This window comes from Colobus angolensis, unplaced genomic scaffold (assembly GCF_000951035.1).
Source record: "Colobus angolensis palliatus isolate OR3802 unplaced genomic scaffold, Cang.pa_1.0 Scaffold136, whole genome shotgun sequence".
Classification (NCBI taxonomy): domain Eukaryota; kingdom Metazoa; phylum Chordata; class Mammalia; order Primates; family Cercopithecidae; genus Colobus; species Colobus angolensis.
The window spans coordinates 725,684-743,254 of NW_012114444.1; the positions used below are offsets into that span (position 1 = coordinate 725,684).

The window sequence follows — 17,571 nt, forward strand, 5'->3', positions numbered from 1 at the left end:
CAGAAAGAAATTAGCCGGGTGTGGTGGCGGGCGCCTGTAGTCCCAGCTACTCGGGAGGCTGAGGCAGGAGAATGGTGTGAACCCGGGAGGCAGAGGTTGCAGTGAGCCGCGATCGCGCCACTGCACTCCAGCCTGGGTGACAAGAGCAAAACTCTGTCTCAAAATAAATAAAGAAAATAAAATAAAATTGGGTGATTGTTATTTGAAGCCTCTTATGAGCTGAATGTGCACCCCCCACACTCGTGTGTCAGAGCCCCAGCCCCCATGTGGCTGCGTGTGGGGAGGGCTTTGGAGGAAGTGATAAGGTGAAGTCACAGCCAGGCCCTGATCCCTGAACACGCTTGTGAGAATATAGCACCCACCACCCACTGCTCCCAGACTCTGGGGAGGGGCCCCGAGGGTTCACCTGCCACCGTCTGCAGGTCAGGAGGGGCCTCACCAGACACCAGGTCTGCTGGGACCTTGACCTCGGACTTCCCAGTCTCCAGAGTGTGAGGAAACTAATTTTCGTTGTTGAGCCGCCCTGCCTGTGGTGTTCTGTCATGGCATCCCAAGCTAAGACAAAGCCTTAACGTGAGTTTGGATATAACCTGTACATTTAGTTCTAGAAATGCACAATTCGTATGATGTATCATTGAGGGATTTGCAAAAAAATATAAAAAGGAGTCTAGTTTGGAAAACTAGAGTAGAGTTTGGAAAAATATCCTTTAAAGGCCTCCAGAAGAAGTCATAGGTAGCTCGACGGTCCGAATGTCACCATCCCCGGAGACTCCCACCTGCTCCTGCCAGGCTGGACTCACCCCGTGTGCTGCCTGAGTGGGGGCCCTGTGCATCCGCCACACCCAGCTCTCAGCTGCTGGGCCTCACAGCACCACCCTCAGTGGCGTCTGTGAACGACGTGTACGTGTTTGTTCCAGGGGTGTTTGCAGACGTCACCTCTGCCTCTGCTCCAAGTTCCCCCTGCCTCATGCCCGTGTTTCTGTGGTTCTGATCCCGATTCCTGTCAAGGACCACAGTGGAAAATCCATTCTCTTGCTGTGGGAAAATATCTGCAAGTCATCATTGCTCAGCATGTTCTGGGGAGTTTTGAGGCCCTGCATACAGCCCCGCAGGAGGGAGGCTCCTCCATGAAGCCCTGGCTGGCCGGAGCTGACGCTCGGAGGAATATGTTCTGGGGAGTTTTGAGGCCCTGCATTCAGCCCTGCAGGAGGGAGGCTCCTCCATGAAGCCCTGGCTGGCCGGAGCTGACGCTCGGAGGAATATGTTGAATTTGTGACTCAAGTCATCACCTGTTGTTGTTGTTGTGGTTGTTCAGTAGAAGCTTTGTTGAGAGATGATTCACACACCATTCACCCGTTTAAAGTTTGCAGTTCAGGGGGTTTTGGTGTATTCACAGTGTCGTGCAGGGATCAGCACAATCCATTTAGAACGTTTTCCTCAGCTCAGAGGGAAACCCTGCCTCACTTGGCCCTCACCTGAGACCCCTCCCCAGCCCCTTTTTGCAGCCATAAATCTACTTTCTGTCTCTCTTAATTTGCCTGTTCTGGATATTTAATGGAAATGAAATGGCGTGTGGCCTTCTGTGTCTGGCTTTGTTCACTCAGCAGTTTTCAAGGCTCCTCTGTGTGGTTCTGTGTCTGGCTTCGTCCATTGAGCATGTTTTCAAGGCTCCTCTGTGTGGTGGCCTGTGTCTGTTCTTCAAGCCTTTTCATGGCCACATAATATTCCACTGTGGGAATGGACCTTGTCATGTGTATCCATTCATCCATCGATCGACTTGTCGACTGTTCCACCTTTTGCCTGTTATGAATAAAGTGCTAGGTGCGTCCTGGACAAGGTTTTCTGTGGGCTTTTGTGTCTTCATTTCTCGTGGATATCCGCATGCCTACACGTGGAACTGCTGGGCCACGTGGTGATTCCTGTACGTGACGTTGTGAGGACCTGCTGACCTGCTCCCCAGGAAGGGTACTGTGTTGCACTCTTACCAGCAAGGTTCCAGGGTTCTAATTTCTTCCCATCCTTGCCAATATTATCTGACCTTTTTTTTTTGAGATAGGGTCTCACTCTGCCTCCCAAGCTGGAGCACGGTGGCTAGATCACAGCACACCACAGCCTCAACCTCCCAGGCTCAAGTGTTCCTCCCACCTCTCAGCCTCCTGAGTAGCTGGGACCACAGGCACGAGCCACCACATTCAGCCAACTTTGTTTTAATTTTTTGTCCTGCTGTGTTGCCCAGGCTGGTCTTGAACAACTGTTCTCAAGAGATCTTCCCATCTTAGCCTCCCAAAATATTGGGACTACAGGCGTGAGCCACGGTGTCTGGCCTGACTTTTTATTTCCAGCCATCCCATTGGGTGTGTGATGGAATCGTGGCGTGTGGTGGAATCGTGGCGTGTGGTGGAATCGTGGCGTGTGGTAGAATCGTGTTGGGTTTTGCGTTTCCCTAGTGATGAGTGATGTTGAGCATCTCTTCATGTGCATCTTGGCCATTTATACGTCATCTTTGGACAAATGTATAGTAAGATTTTTTGTCCATTTTTATATTGAGTTACAGTATTAATCTTTTTATTATCAGATATTTAGGTTGCAATTTTTTTTTTTTTTTGAGACAGAGTCTCGTTCTGTTGCCCAGGCTAGAGTGCAGTGGCATGATCTCAGCTTATTGCAACCTCCGCCTCCTGGGTTCAAGCGATTCTCCTGCCTCAACCTACTGAGTAGCTGGGATTACAGGCATGCACCACCACACCTGTCTAATTTTTGTATTTTTAGTAGAGGGGTTTCACCAAGTTGGTCTTGAACTCCCAACCTCGGGTGATCTGCCCGCTTCGGCCTCCCACAGTGCTGGGATTACAGGCGTGAGCCGCCGCACTCGGCCTGAAGTGCAGACATTTTAATTTTGATGAGTCCAATTTATTTTGTTGCTTGTGCTTTTAGTTTTGTATTTAAGAACCTATTGCCAAATCTGAGATCATGCGGATTTTCTTCTAAGAATTTTATAGATTTAGTTCTAACGTCATTGATCCATTTTGAGCCTCTCCTTGTCTTTGAGAGATGGAAATACTGCCGCCCCAGGAGCCTCTGATTCTCAGGCCCTCAGCCCTGGAACCGGGCCTGGAACCAGGTCTGCAGTCCCTCATCCAGGGAGGGCAACCCCCGTTGTTCTGAGTTGAGCCATCTTCCACCACTGCCATGGGGCCTGGGTAGGCATGAAAGGCCGGGCTCGGCCGAGGCTGTTGCGTTGCTGGGGCAGGTGCCCGGCCCCCAGGGTGGGCTGGGCTCGATGCTGCTCTGTAGCTCAGGCTACATTTACGTCGTAAATTTGTCGCCTGTCCCACTTGCAGAGTCTGGGAATGACCCATGTGTCTTCTGATGTGTATCCCTCTGTCCCCAGATGCGGACCTGTCCGTCACCGAAGCCAGCAGCTCTGACAGCCGAGGAGAGAGGGCCGAGCTCTATGCACAGGTCGAGGAGGGTCTCCTGGGAGGAGAAGCCAGCTACCTGGGCCCTCCCCTCACCCCGGAGAAGGACGACGCCCTGCACCAGGCCACCGCGGTGGCCAACCTGCGCGCGGCACTCATGAGTAAGAACAGCCTGCTGTCGCTCAAGGCCGACGTGCTGGGGGATGACGGTTCCCTGCTGTTCGAGTACCTGCCCAGAGGGGCCCACTCGCTGTCCCGTAAGTGCAGGCCCTGGGGGCCGCTTGGCTTTGGTGTGGTTTCGAAGGCTGAGAGTTGCAGGTCCTGGGCCAGGATGAGATGAGGCTGAGGGTCTGTCCCTGCTGCTCGGCCGCCTGCTGACCTCCCTGTTCCGGGAGGTGGTGGGGCGGCGTCCCAGCCAGGACTGGCCTCTCGGGTCCACAGGGAGCTGGCTTTAGAGTGAGGAGGGAATGGACGCGGTTGTGAGGGCGGCGCGGCGGGCAGGGGAGTAGCCGAGTGCTTGCTGGAATGTTCCTCACCCGGAGTCCTTGCGCAGGCTCGGCGCAGGGGCCGGGGGTCTTTGTGCTCCAGAGACGGGCTCAGGCGCCCCCTGGCGGCCCCTCTGTCGCCTCTGTGCTGAGGCTCGTTTCACGCGAGGGAAATGGGGACGCGATGGCACTTGGGGGCCTCACCTTGTGTTGCCTTCGCTGGATAATGCTGGTGGCGTGTGGCTTTTAAAGATGCGTCGGATGTTGTGTTTAAAACGTAAACGTCCCCTGCCGAATCCAAACGACGACGCCCCTGCTGAGATGTGGCCAGAGGTTCAGTCCCTGCTGCGTGTGGGGCTCCCCCCGGACTGACTGACTTCCCGACAAGACGGGAGCACTGGGCTTTAAGAGTTTAAAAAAAAAAAAGCAAAGGGGCCGGGCGCGGTGGCTCACGCCTGTAATCCCAGCACTTTGGGAGACTGAGGCGGGCGGATCACGAGGTCAGGAGATTGAGACCATCCTGGCTAACATCGTGAAACCCTGTTTCTATAAAAATACAAAAAACTAGCTGGGCGTGGTGGCGGGCGCCTGTAGTCCCAGCTACTCGGGAGGCTGAGGCAGGAGAATGCCGTGAACCCGGGAGGCGGAACTTGCAGTGAGCTGAGATCACACCACTGCACTCCAGCCTGGGCGACAGAGCGAGACTCCATCTCAAAAAAAAAAAAAACCAAAAAAACAAAAAACGAAAAACCCACCGCAGCCAGCCCCCAGCCAGCTGCCTTCTGGTCTCATGCTCACATGAGGCCCCTGGGCAAGGCCCGGTGCTGGCACTTAGTGCATAGTTGGTGCTCAGCGTGCGGCTGAGAGTGAGTGAGGTGCGTCCTGTTTCTCTCCAGGGGAGGAGGCAGCAAGTTCAGGGTGTGAGAGGCTCCCACCTCCGTGGCTGGGGCCCAGGCGTGCTGAGTGGCGTGGACCCATTGTTTCCTAAGTATTGAGTGAAGTGAAGGAAACGTGCCAGCCGTCCCTGATGCTGGGATTTGGGAAGTGTGTCTCTTTCTTTACGCTGCTCTGAAAAACAGTATTTTTACAACTTTGTTTTCATGAGCACTAAAATATCCTTTCGAATTTTCGCGTTGGTGTGAGCACTGATGCCAACTGTTTGTGGGTAATAAAGACTACATGTGGAAAGTGGTGTTCACCTTCCTTTTATTCTGCGTACTCAGCGAGGAGCTGCGGCCGAGGGGTCTTGGCCCTGAAAGTGAGGCTCAGGGCTGAGCGCTGCACAGACAAGCTGCGAGCTGGGCTTCCGCAGATGTCCTGAGGCCGCACTTCCCACATCTGAAAAACGGGGCGGGGGGTGCTACTTACACAGCTGTTGTGAATTCAAACAAAATAATGTTTCTAAAATACCAAACACGGTGCAGGCAGAGCGTTTGTGATTTATGTTCCAAAATGTTGGCCCCGTCCCCTCTCGAATGCAAAAGTGTACTTGTTAGCAGAAATGGTTGGATTTGACCAAACCCCGGGTACTGGGACCTTTCCAGGAAGGGTGGCAGGGCACATAGGCACCCTGCAGCCGGCCAGATGGAGTGCTGGACACGTTTCGTGGGCATCAGGAGGGACAGGCTGGGTGCGGCCAGCGGCGCGTGCCGTGGGTGCGGTTGGAGGGGGATGCCGGGCCTCCCTCACCACCCTCCCCTCTGACCACCTTTTCACATGGGGGGCTTGGGTGCTGTTTCCTCTGGATGCTCTCAGACCGTTGTGTACGCTCTTTCAGGGCAGGGACTCCAACACACCTAGTTCCTGTGCAGCCCTGCAGGTACGGCTGGTGCGTCTTGGTCATTCAGAATGACTGTGGGAGCCTGGGCAATGTGGCGAAACCCCATCCTTACAAGAAATTAGCCAAGCGTGATGGTGCCTGTGCTGTAGTCTCAGCTACTCAGGAGGCTGAGGTGGAAGGATTGCGTGAGCCCAGGAGGTCGAGGCTGCAGTGAGCCGTGATTGCATCACTGCCCTCCAGCCTGGGCCACAGACACAGAGTGAGACCCTGTCTAAAAAAAAAAAAAAAAAAAAAAATGTTGTTGGACTGGGGGGAAGTGATTTATTTGTGCTTTTTCTACTGTTTCTGCATCTTAACAGCCTTCCCTGGGTGTGGCTCCATCCATGAAACCTTTGGTGATTTGTGTGTGCAGTAGATGGGGCCGGAGGGCACGGCTTCCCCCAAGATGTCCATTTCACTCGCGGCCACTGAGCTGTGGCCCCCGGTGCCAGTGTCTGACCTTGGGAACACACACCCCAGCTTGGCCTCTGCGGCCCTGGCAGTTTCTCCCCTTCCTCCTCGGGGCTTTTCTGTTCCGGGCCCCTCCTTTCAGGAAGCGAGCCCCTGACCATGTAGGGGGAATGGCCGCGGAGCCCGAGGCTGGGACCTTGAATGGTTCTGGCTTCTTCCCAGGGCCTCTCCCTGCAGTGAGAGTGCTGTGACCTCTGCATCCTGAGTGTGTCCTAAATCCTGAAGGTGGGGTGAGGGCACACCCGGCACCGGCACTCCTGGGTGTGTTTGTGTGTGGGTGCATGCGTTTTTTTTTTTTTTTTTTTTTTTTTTAGAGACAGGGTCTCACTCTCTCGCCGAGGCTGGAGTGCAGTGGCACTATCGTGACTTGCTGCAGCCTCTGCCTCCTGGGCTCCAGCAGTTCTCCTACCTCAGCCTCTCAAGTAGCTGGGACTACAGGTGGGTGCCCCCACACCCCACTAATTTTTATATTTTTAGTAGAGACCGGGTTTCACCGTGTTGGCCAGGCTGGTCTTGAACTCCTGAGCTCAGGCGATCTGCCCACCTCAGCCTCCCAAAGTGATGGGATTACAGGCGTGAGCCACCGCACCTGGTCCCATCTCGCTTGATTTTTAGTACAGCTGTGACTAATTCCAGGTGAAGTTGGCTGGTGGGTCTTTTGTTATTTCTCTTAAGTTCTAGCCTCCTTTTTAATATTCTAAATTTTCCACCTCTCTTGTACGAATTTGCCCTTTTGGGCCAGGTGTGATGGTTCACACCTGTAATCCCAGCACTTTGGGAGGCTGAGGCAGGTGGCTCACGTGAGGTCAGGAGTTTGAGACCAGCCTGGCCAACATAGCGAAACCCTGTCTCTACTAAAAATACAAAAAATTACCCAGGTGTGGTGACAGGCACCTGTAATCCCAGCTACTTGGGAAGCTGAGGCAGGAGAATCGCTTGAACCCAGAATGAGGAGGTTGCAGTGAGCCGAGATCACGCCATTGAGCTCCAACCTGGGCAACAAGACCAAAACTCAGTCGGGGCGGGGCGGGGCGGGGCGGGGCGGGGGGGAGAATTTTCCCTTTTGTTTTCTGTAAATACAGTTCAGAAGTTGTCAGCATCCTTCGCTTGTTGGGCTGTGAACTGGATGACCCCGACACCTGCCCAGCAGACAGAGAGGCTCTAGAACTCGGCAGGGGACAGGTTATTTTAAAATGTAATTTTCTGGCCTACGTGGCTCCTCCCTGTTTCCATCATGCACCGAGGTAAATAATAGAAATACTTAGAAAAAAACTTGGATTTTCCAAAGTTCTGTGGTCCTCCCTCACTGCCGTGGGCATTCTGTCCCCGACAGGTGGTGCCGCAGAATCCTCGCGGAAGTAAACCATGGACACCAGCGCCTGCGTCCAGGGAAGCCTCAGGCGAGGCACCTCAGTGTGATTTGAAGGTGGGGTCCGGGGGCCTGGCCTCTGTGGGGGCTGCCGTGGAGGAGGAACTCCTCAGAGTTCATGGAGCAGCCCCACTCGCTGGTACCTGGGTGGACACCGATCAGGGGGGAGAACTGAACTTCGGGGTCTGACACCATCTGTTGATCTGAAGCGTTTAACTCATGGACTTCTAATTCTCTCAACACCGTGCGGGAGCAGCAGGCCGGACAGGACCCCATCGCACCCCTCTCTCCCTTCCCACCTTCTGGAGGGGCATGGACACAGAGCCGTGTCCTCCCATTGCTGAATGTGGGGGTGACTGTGGGGTCGGCGAGAGGGGGCAGCTCACTGTGGCTTGTGGCGTGGCCCCCCTGTCCTGTAGCTCTGGAAATTCGACCCTGAGCCCCGGGGGCCGCCTGCTCCTCTCCTCCGCTCCATCAGAAGAGAGAAAACAAGAGCTGCCTCGGCTGGGCGAGGGCCCCCAGTACCCTGCCCTCAGAGCGGAGGGAATGCAGCTTCAAGTCAGGCGAGCTCTGAAGAGGGGCTGGGAGGGCAAGTGGCCCCAGCTGTGGTTCTAGGGGCCCCTGCTGTGGTTCTAGGGGCGTGGCTGCTCTGCCAGGCGTGGCTGGTCCTGACTTGCGACCTCCTCGTGACGTGGCCCCTGCTGTGGTTCTAGGGGCGTGGCTGCTGTGCCGGGCATGGCCGGTCCTGACTTGCGACCTCCTCTATGTGCTGGTTGCAGGCGATGAGCATTTCCAGGGTTAGGGCCTCTTGTTAGCGTGGTCTCTAGGCGTGCTGTGCAGGAAACAGGGGGACGCGGCGGTCCTCACTGTGTGTCCACTGCAGCTTTGTGGCGTGGGGTGCTGGGGTGGGGATCCCACCACCTGCCCAGTTCTCCTCATCATGAATGCACCGTGGTTGAACAAATACGGCCCGGCCGTGGCAATTTTACACAAAAATGGGATGGTGGTCACAGATTTCTGAATTTAGAGAACCATTAAATATGCAGGCAGCAGGCACAGAGCAGCCGACACTCAGAGGGCCTTTGGGAATGGTTCTGGAACATTCTAGAAAAACTGAACCAGTTTCCTTGGATTTGTAGGACCAATAACCTTGGCTTAGCTGTTAAATTAAACAGATGGCAGTTTCATTAGCAGACCACTAATCTCTGACATCCCTTTCAGAGGACTTGCTGTACTTCTCATTTGATTCCGTTGAATTTTGCTCTGCTTACTTTTATTCCTTTTTAAGCATTTCAGCAGTAGGCTGGCCTCCTCCCTGTTAATAGTCATTGTTCACCCAGTAGAAACCATGAAAAGTGTCATTTAGGCTCAGAACACGGCTGCCCACAAGTTGTGCTGGGCTGACGCTGACCTGGGGCCTTGAGGTGTGCGCTGCCTTCATGTCTGCAAACAGCACAAAGACGCCGACTTCACACAGACAAGAAGAGGATGTGCCGCTGGCTGGCCGACAGCCGGGGACAGGAGGCTGTGAGCCCCACATCAGCCGTGCCTGGAAATGTGGGACGCGGCCTCTGGAGTGTTGCCGGTGTAACCTCCCTCACTCTTTTAAAGAGTCAAGGATTCTAGGGACAGCCATGGCGATGCGGTCCCGCCTCCCGTGAAGCTCATCCCAGCTCCCTGCAGTCCTTTCCTGGAGGCACTGCTTCCGGCCGGCTTGTTACTGGAGAAGGTGGCTGAGCCCAGGCGTCAAGAGGTGTTTTGCAGAGAACAGTCGCAGCTTGTCTTTGTTTTGGTTGTGGTTTAAAGACTGTTTCCCTCTGGTATTTAGAGGATGAATCGAGAACTTTGCCTTGGTTTTGGATCAAGACTGGAATCGTGAACAGTTACCGACCAAAGGGATTTGGTGGACATGCGCTTTCAGGCAGCCCAGGCTGGCGCGCCTTGGTGTTCTCATCAGGAGAGCATTTCTGCAGTCCAGCCGTGTTCACACTCCGACTCAAGAGAGACCCACCCTGGAGAAGTCACGGGTGGAGACCCCAGGCATTTGCGTGTCGGCCAGCTGATCAAAGCACTTGAACACCTGCCTCCAGCGAGACCCCCGGGTCATCACCGGGCTCGCACCGCATACCGGGAAGATCATCGGTGCTTCTGGAACTCTCTAGAACCCAGCAGCTGGTACGCGTTCCCGTGGGTGAGACTCCTCCTTTCCTGTGTTCCCAGGGCCTGGGTCCCTTGTGAGGGTCACTGATGGCAGAGCAGAAGCCCCTCCAGCCTCCACCCTCCACCCTCAGAGCCACAGGATGGGCTCTGGGGAACCGCCAGACCCAGCCCAGGGAGCCGGCGCTGCCTCCCCCAGCTCAGGTAAGACACCAGGGTGGCCAGCTTTGTCTGGGGCAGCTGGGCCAAACACTTGGGGCGTGGTGACCCTGACACCCATGTGCTCGTGGCCATGACCCAGATGAGCCTGGACACCTCCAAGGAGGCTCTTTGGTGGCACCTGCTCTCCATGTGCCCTCCTCTCCCACCCTCAACTCACCCAGGTACAGAGAAAACCCATTTTAGGTTAGCCGAGTTACTCTCTTTTGCAATAGTAATTGTTCCACTCCCACAGCGACAGGTTGTATGAAGTTGAATTGGTTTTTATATTTTGAGCAATTTTTTTCCCCTAACGTACAGACATTCAGTTCACGTCGCAGTGGCCTGGAAACATCAGTTCCTAGAGCTCCGTGGTGGTGGCCGGTCCCTTCCAGGCCTGGTCACTGCCCGTTTCTGGCCAAGCCCCGACTCCGAGGCCACTGCCCCAGCCGGAGCTGCGCAGAGCCCTGGTGGGAGGTGTTCTCCTGCCTGTGCCTGAAGTCGCAGGGTCTTTTCTGTCAAGAAAGGGCCATGGGGTGTGTTCGCCTCCTTGGAGAAAAGAAATTCTTTTTTTTTTTTTTTTGAGACGGAGTCTCGCTCTGTCGCCCAGGCTGGAGTGCAGTGGCCGGATCTCAGCTCACTGCAAGCTCCGCCTCCCGGGTTCGCGCCATTCTCCTGCCTCAGCCTCCCGAGTAGCTGGGACTACAGGCGCTCGCCACCTCGCCCGGCTAGCTTTTTGTATTTTTTAGTAGAGACGGGGTTTCACCGGGTTAGCCAGGATGGTCTCGATCTCCTGACCTCGTGATCCGCCCGTCTCGGCCTCCCAAAGTGCTGGGATTACAGGCTTGAGCCACCGCGCCCGGCCAAGAAATTCTTTAACAAGAACTCAACCCACTTTTTTTTTTTTTTTTTTTTTTTTTTGAGACGGAGTCTCGCTCTGTCGCCCAGGCTGGAGTGCAGTGGCGCAATCTTGGCTCACTGCAAGCTCCACCTCTGGGATTCAAGTGATTCTTCTGCCTCAGCCTCCCGAGTAGCTGGGACTACAGGCGCCCGCCGCCACGCCCAGCTAATTTTTTGTATTTTTAGTAGAGATGGGGTTTCACCATGTTAGCCAGGATGGTGTCGATCTCCTGACCCTGTGATCCGCCCGCCTCGGCCTCCCAAAGTGCTGGGGTTACAGGCGTGAGCCTCTGCGCCTGGCCTAATTTTTGTGTTTTTAGTAGAGATGAGGTTTCACCATGTTGGCCAGTCTGGTCTCGAACTGCTGACTGCAAGTGATCCGCCTGCTTCAGCCTCCCAAATAGCTGGGATGACAGGCATGAGCTGCCTCAGCCTCTCACAGTGCTAGGATCACAGGCGTGAGCCTCCTCGGCCTCCCAAAGTGCTGGGATGAGCCTTGGTGCCCGGCCTCAACCACACATTTTGGATTTTGAAGTTAATTGCTGTTGCTACACGAGTCATTTCTCACAGGATAGTTTTGGTGGCAGGTGTTAATATTTTGTTAATGCATATTTTTTTTTAGTGTCTCTTCATTGAGAACTAATTACAGTCTTCCTTTCCAGATGGCTGTTGACAGGCTGTCTTTGTAGCGACTGGACAATGTCCCAGGTGAGTAAGGGTGGCAGAGCATCCACCTAGAAGTCTTGCTGCTTTTATCCCATCCTGACGGTCTATAACTTGTCTGTCTCTGGTTCTAGATCCACACTTCTCATGGCGTGGAGAGCTGGGCGGAGCAGTCCTCTTCCCGTGCTGGCTCCCGCTGGCACGAGGGTGGGTTTCCGCAGGGCCTGTGGCCTGTCCAGATGCCTGAGGAGTCTTCTTCCAGCCCAGGCCTGGATGGACTTGCCCAGCCCTGGGAGCAGCCAGTGTCAGGACGGCTTGGCCTCGCCTGGAGCTCCTTGGGTGCTGACAGCTTTACCCTGAGGCCAGCTAAGGAGCCCCGTGAAGCAAGTGACAAGCAAAGGCACCTGCTGGAAGTGGTTTGGGACAGAACTGTGGGTACCTCTGGTCTGTGTGCTGGAGCCAGCGTTTGCATTTGCCTTGATGCTGCAGCCAGGGCATTGGTGTCCAGGTCCCGGTGGCCGGCTAGGTGCAGCTGCCCATGCGCGAGAACTCTCAAGTGTGTTGGAACAGGGGGGGAGCTGGGTGACTGCACAGCCGCGTCGGGGAGGGGACGTCTGCGGAGAGCTGTGACCGGGAGCCGGTGTGTGCCTTTCTGTGGTCATTTCTCGAGTCCTCTGCCGGCCGCTGCCAGGTGAAGGTGTCTCCGTGCCCAGCTGGTGGGCAGGTGGGGCAGGTGGGGCACGTGGACCTCCAGCTTCTACCTGACGGGGTTCAGATGACCGAGATCCCACGGGATTGCCAACACGTGGGGACGGGGGCTTTCGGGGACAGGAAAAATGTCCCCATCCATGGGAAGTGGAGCCACACAGCTCTGACCCAGCGACTTTCTCGGAAGATCTGAGGACACAGCCTGCCATGGCGTCCTTGGTGGTGTGTGCCTGGCATGTGCGCGGCGCTCCAGTGTTGGCATGGAGTTACAGGAATGTGCTGCTTTCCTTGTCAGACGAATTAGGTTCAATGTCAGCTTTCTATTCAGAGCAGGTGGTTGTGGACTTGTTGAGCTCTGGGGACCCAGAGCAGCAGGTGGGCTCAGGAGGGAAACAGGCATCCCCCATTCTAGATTCTGGGATAACCAGAAGTGCCATCTGGCAGGGAAAGTGGCGTGTCGGGGGAGCCCACTCCCAGGCTAGAGACATGTCCCGCAATCTGCCCAACAGCCCATCCACTTTCCGGAAGGTCCCCATCTTCACTCAGCCAGTCTCATCTGCTGGAGCCTCCCCTAGTTGCTCAAATCTTTATTCCTGAGATGAGTTTCTGAAGATGGCGAAAAGTGGGATTTCTAGCGAGGTTTGGGGCATTTTACCAAAGGTGACTGCGCTCTGCTGGCGTCTGCGAGAGTCGGGAGAGCAGTCCACACAGGCCGGCGCCTTCTGAGCTGCCAGACACCTCTTTATGCAAATGCCTGTTGGAATTGTAATGTTAGTCGTAGAGAAAATGAAGCTTTTCTTTTTTTATTGGTCAAAATGGGATCTCTTGGCTGGGCGCAGTGGCTCATGCCTAAAATCCCAGCACTTTGGGAGGCTGAGGCAGGCGGATCACCAGAGGTCAGGAGTTCGAGGCCAGCCTGGCCAACATGGTGAAACCCTGTCTCGACTAAAAATAGAAAAATTACCCGGGGCTTGGTGGCGGGTGCCTGTAATCCCAGCTATTGAAGAGGCTGAAGCGGGAGAATTGCTTGAACCCGGGAGGCAGAGGTTACAGTGAGCGGAGATCACGCCATTGCACTCCAGCCTGGGCAACAGGAGTGAAACTCCCTCTCAAAAAAAAAAAAAAGAAGATCACTCGTGAAACTCCCTCTCAAAAAAAAAAAAAAAAGAAGATCTCTCAGCTGTTGGACCTGAGATGATATGTCTCAACCTGGGCACTGTGACAGAAGAAACGTGTGGCATCTGACTGTGAGATTAGTTCACGCCTAGGCTCTGCGTTCATGGGTGGGGCACACCCTGGTGCTGTTGAAGCAGAGACATCAGAGGCCGTACAACGACTTTGCCCTTTGCTCTCCAGGGTGAGCAGCAGGTGGGCCCAGCAGGGAGAGAGTTATCTTGGGGGATTGATAAGGAGGCCTGGTTGTAGAGATTCTCTCCGCACCATTTTGCTGAAAGAGTTTGGTTAACTTTTTGAAAACAATTTAAAAAGTGTAGACATGTGCCATAGAACCTAAAAAAATATGTTCGTGGCAGATAGTAAAATGATAAAGGCTATAAGAACATTTTTAGAATAGATAGCAGTATGACTTTATCCTTACTTCTGACATTCTTTCCCCTGAAACTACACAGACATTCATTCAGCATATAAAGTTTTCAGGCCGGGCGCAGTGGCTCATGCCTGTAATCCCAATACTTTGGGAGGTTGTGGCAGGAGTACTGTTTAAGCCTGAGAGTTCAAGACCAGCCTGTGCAACACAGGGAGACCTTGTCTCTACAAAAAAATTTAAAATTAGCTGGGTGCGGTGCTATACATATGTGATCCCAGGTACTCGGAAAGCCAAGGAGGGAGGATCGCTTAGGCACAGGAGATTGAGGCTGCAGTGAGCCGTGATTTCACCACTGCACTCCAGCTGGGCCACAGAGCAAGACCTTGCCCAAAAAAAAAAAACAAAAGCAACACACACAAAGATATTTTCAGCACATTCACTTAAATATTTCTTCTCCTGTTTTGAAATATTATTGCTTAGAGATTAACTTCAAAGAGATTTTTAAAAAATGTATCAGTAAGTAACATTAGTCTTCCTTAAAAAGAGAATTTCAATAATAAAAGCCTGGTTCTTTCTTTAGGTCCCTTCATTGCCACAAAGCTCGCTTCCTGTCGACAAAATTCATTCTGGGTTTCTTGGCATATTCACCATTTTCACAAAATGTGAATGGCCTCACAGACCTGGGTGCCCATCAGTATAGCAGTCCTGTGTGTCTGTGTGTGTCTGTAGAAATTAAGACCTCAAGCTGGGCACAGTGGCTCATGCTGGTAATCCCAGCACTTTGAGAAGCTGAGGTTGGAGGATCACTTGAGCCCAGGAGTTCAAGACCAGCTTGGGCAACCTGGTGAAACTTCATCTCTACAGTTACTCTGGAGGCTGAGGTGGAAGGATCGCTTGAACCTAGGAGGTCAAGGCTGCAGTGACCCGTGATTGCACCACTTCACTCCAGCTGGGCCAGAGTGAGACCCTGTCTCAAAAAAGAAAAGAACCCCACACACATAACCCATCCGGGAAGGGGGCCAGTGCAGGTGGGACAAGGCTGTGATCCTTGAGAGAAGAGAATACAGACGAGCTGCCCTTCACCCCAACAGTGTTGCTGGCATATTTCCCAAACCCTGGAACAGGAAGTGGAGCCTGAGCGGACGGCAGTGTACGGATACAGAGATTGTCCTTCAGGGTAGCCAGAGGAGCTGGGACTTGAGGGATAAAATCCCAAAAGGCAAGAAACAAAGAGGAGGACCCCAACCTCTGCATACCACTGCCCCCCATCCCAACCCTCTAAGCCACACACACACACACGCACACAGAGCAACACTGCAAGAACCAAGCAGAACAGCACTGCGTGGGAGGCTACGCCACACGGCAGCACAGCAGCAGTCTCCGTGGTCATGCACGTGAAGACACAGGCTGGAGGCCAAACCCCAGCAAGGTGAAGGAGATCCAGGAAACACCCTAGGCTTTCAGGTGAGACCCCAGAGGGACCACATCTCCCGAAGAGGGACTACATCTCCCTGAAGAGGGACCACATCCTTCTGAAGAGTGACCACATCCCCCTGAAGAGGGACCACATCCCCCTGAAGAGGGACCACATCCTTCTGAAGAGGGACCACATCCCCCTGAAGAGGGACCACATTCTTCTGAAGAGGGACCGTATCCTTCTGAAGAGGGACCGTATGCTTCTGAAGAGGGACCGTATGCTTCTGAAGAGGGACCACATCCTTCCGAAGAGGGACCGTATCCTTCTGAAGAGGGACCGTATGCTTCTGAAGAGGGACCGTATGCTTCTGAAGAGGGACCACATCCTTCTGAAGAGGGACCACATCCCCCCAAAGAGGGACCGTATCCTTCTGAAGAGGGACCACATCCTCCTGAAGAGGGACTGCATCCCCCCGAAGAGGGACCACATCCTTCTGAAGAGGGATCACATCCTCCTGAAGAGGGACCGCATCCCCACCCAAGAGGGACTACATCCTCCTGAAGAGAGACCACATCCCCCCAAAGAGGGACCGCATCCTTCTGAAGAGGGACTGCATCCTCCTGAAGACCCCCGAAGAGTGACCACATCCCCCCGAAGAGGGACCGCATCCCCCCCAAGAGGGACCACATCCTTCTGAAGAGGGACCACATCCCCCCGAAGAGGGACCACATCCTCCTGAGGAGGGACTGCACCCCCCTGAAGAGGGACCGCATCCTCCTGAAGAGGGACCACATGCCCCTGAAGCTTACTTCCTGCCCTTCACTCATTCCCCAGGAGTAAAACCAAAAACAGAATCAGACCAGCCCTAAAAGTTAAAATGAAGCCTTCACGGGATCAAAGGAATTCTCCAGAATCTACTTAGCAGAGACAAAAGCAAACCACCACCATTATAAAAGACAAACTTAAGTGTCTTTGGGAAAAGATGCCTATGTCTAAAGTGTGGCCTCCTTCTTTGATTTGTCATATCTAGCATCTACTGGGAAATTACAGGGCAGGTTAAATACAAGGGCCCAATGACTAAAACCAGCCAGAAAAAACAGATATTGCAGTTATCAGGCAAGGACTTGAAGACATCTGTAACATATGCAAGAAAATTGAGGAAATGATGGATAAGATAGATTAAAAGATGGGAGACTTTCAAGAGAATTTGAATGTATAAAAAAGAAGTGGGCTGAGAACGGTGGCTCATGCCTATAATCCCAGCACTTCGGGAGGCTGAGACGAGCAGATCACCCGAGGTCAGGAGTTTGAGACCAGCCTGGCCAACATGGTGAAACCCCATTTCTACTAAAAATACAAAAATTAGCTGGGTGTGATGGCACGCACCTGTGATCCCAGTTACTCGGGATGAACCTGGGAGGCAGAGGCTGCAGTGAGCTGAGGTCGCACCACTGCACTCCAGCCTGGGTGACAGAGCAAGACTCTCTCTTAAAAAAAAAAAAAAAAGAAATTTTGGAACTGAAAATACAATATATGAAATGAAGAATTATTTGGAGAGTCTAAAAGCAGTCTGGACACAACAGAAGGTAGGATGAGCAAACTGGAAAACCAGCTCATGGAAAATATTCATGCCAGGGCTTAGAGAAAAATTGAAAAGAATGAGGAAAAAGGCAAAGAGACGTGGAACATAGTGAAAATGCTTAATGTATGTGTAACTGGAGTTCCAGAAGAGGAAGGGAGAGAAAATGGAGCAGAAGCAATAGCTGAAGAGATAGCTGAGAGTTTCCCAAAACTGATGAAAGATATCAACCCACAGATTGAGGAAGCTCAGTGAACCCCAAGCAGAACGAATACCACACAAAACAATAAAACAACAAAAACAAAACAATCTAGTACATTGTAGTCAAACTGTTGAAAACAAAAAACACAAACATCTTGGCTGGGTGCAGTGGCTCCTGCCTGTAATCCCAGCACTTTGGGAGGCTGAGGTGGGCAGATCACCTGAGGTCAGGATTTCGAGACCAGCCTGGCCAACATGGTGAAACCCGGTCTCTACAAAAGTACAAAAATTAGCCAGGCATGATGGTGGGTTCCTATAATCCCAGCTACTCAGGAGGCTGAGGCAGAAGAATCACTTGAACCTGGGAGGTGGAGGTTGCAGTGAGCTGAGACTGCGCCATTGCACTCCAGCCTGGGTGAGAGAGCAAGACTCCGTCTCAAAAGAACAACAAAAAACCTTAAAAGCAGCCAGAGAAAAAATGCTTAACATTCAGAAGAACAACACTGATGGCTGACTTTCCCAGAAACCACAGAAGCTAGAAGATAATGAATGACATCTTTGAAGTGCTGGAAGGAAAAAGGTTGCCAACCTGGAACTCTATACCCAACAAAAATATTCATCACAATTTTTTTTTTTTTT

General features: G+C 53.2%; 2 protein-coding genes across 2 annotated transcripts in view; one reads left to right on the top strand and one right to left on the bottom strand.

Moving 5' to 3' along the window:
• DNAJC5 (DnaJ (Hsp40) homolog, subfamily C, member 5) overlaps positions 1-17,571 on the bottom strand; it is a 1,035,873-nt gene that overhangs the window by 186,110 nt on the left and 832,192 nt on the right. The gene's annotated exons all lie outside the window — the stretch shown is intronic.
• ZBTB46 (zinc finger and BTB domain containing 46) overlaps positions 1-17,571 on the top strand; it is a 53,770-nt gene that overhangs the window by 15,046 nt on the left and 21,153 nt on the right. Inside the window, exon 2 of the mRNA XM_011934461.1 lies at positions 3,392-3,676. Coding sequence (XP_011789851.1) covers positions 3,392-3,676 — 285 coding nt within the window. The remainder of the gene's footprint in view (positions 1-3,391; positions 3,677-17,571) is intronic.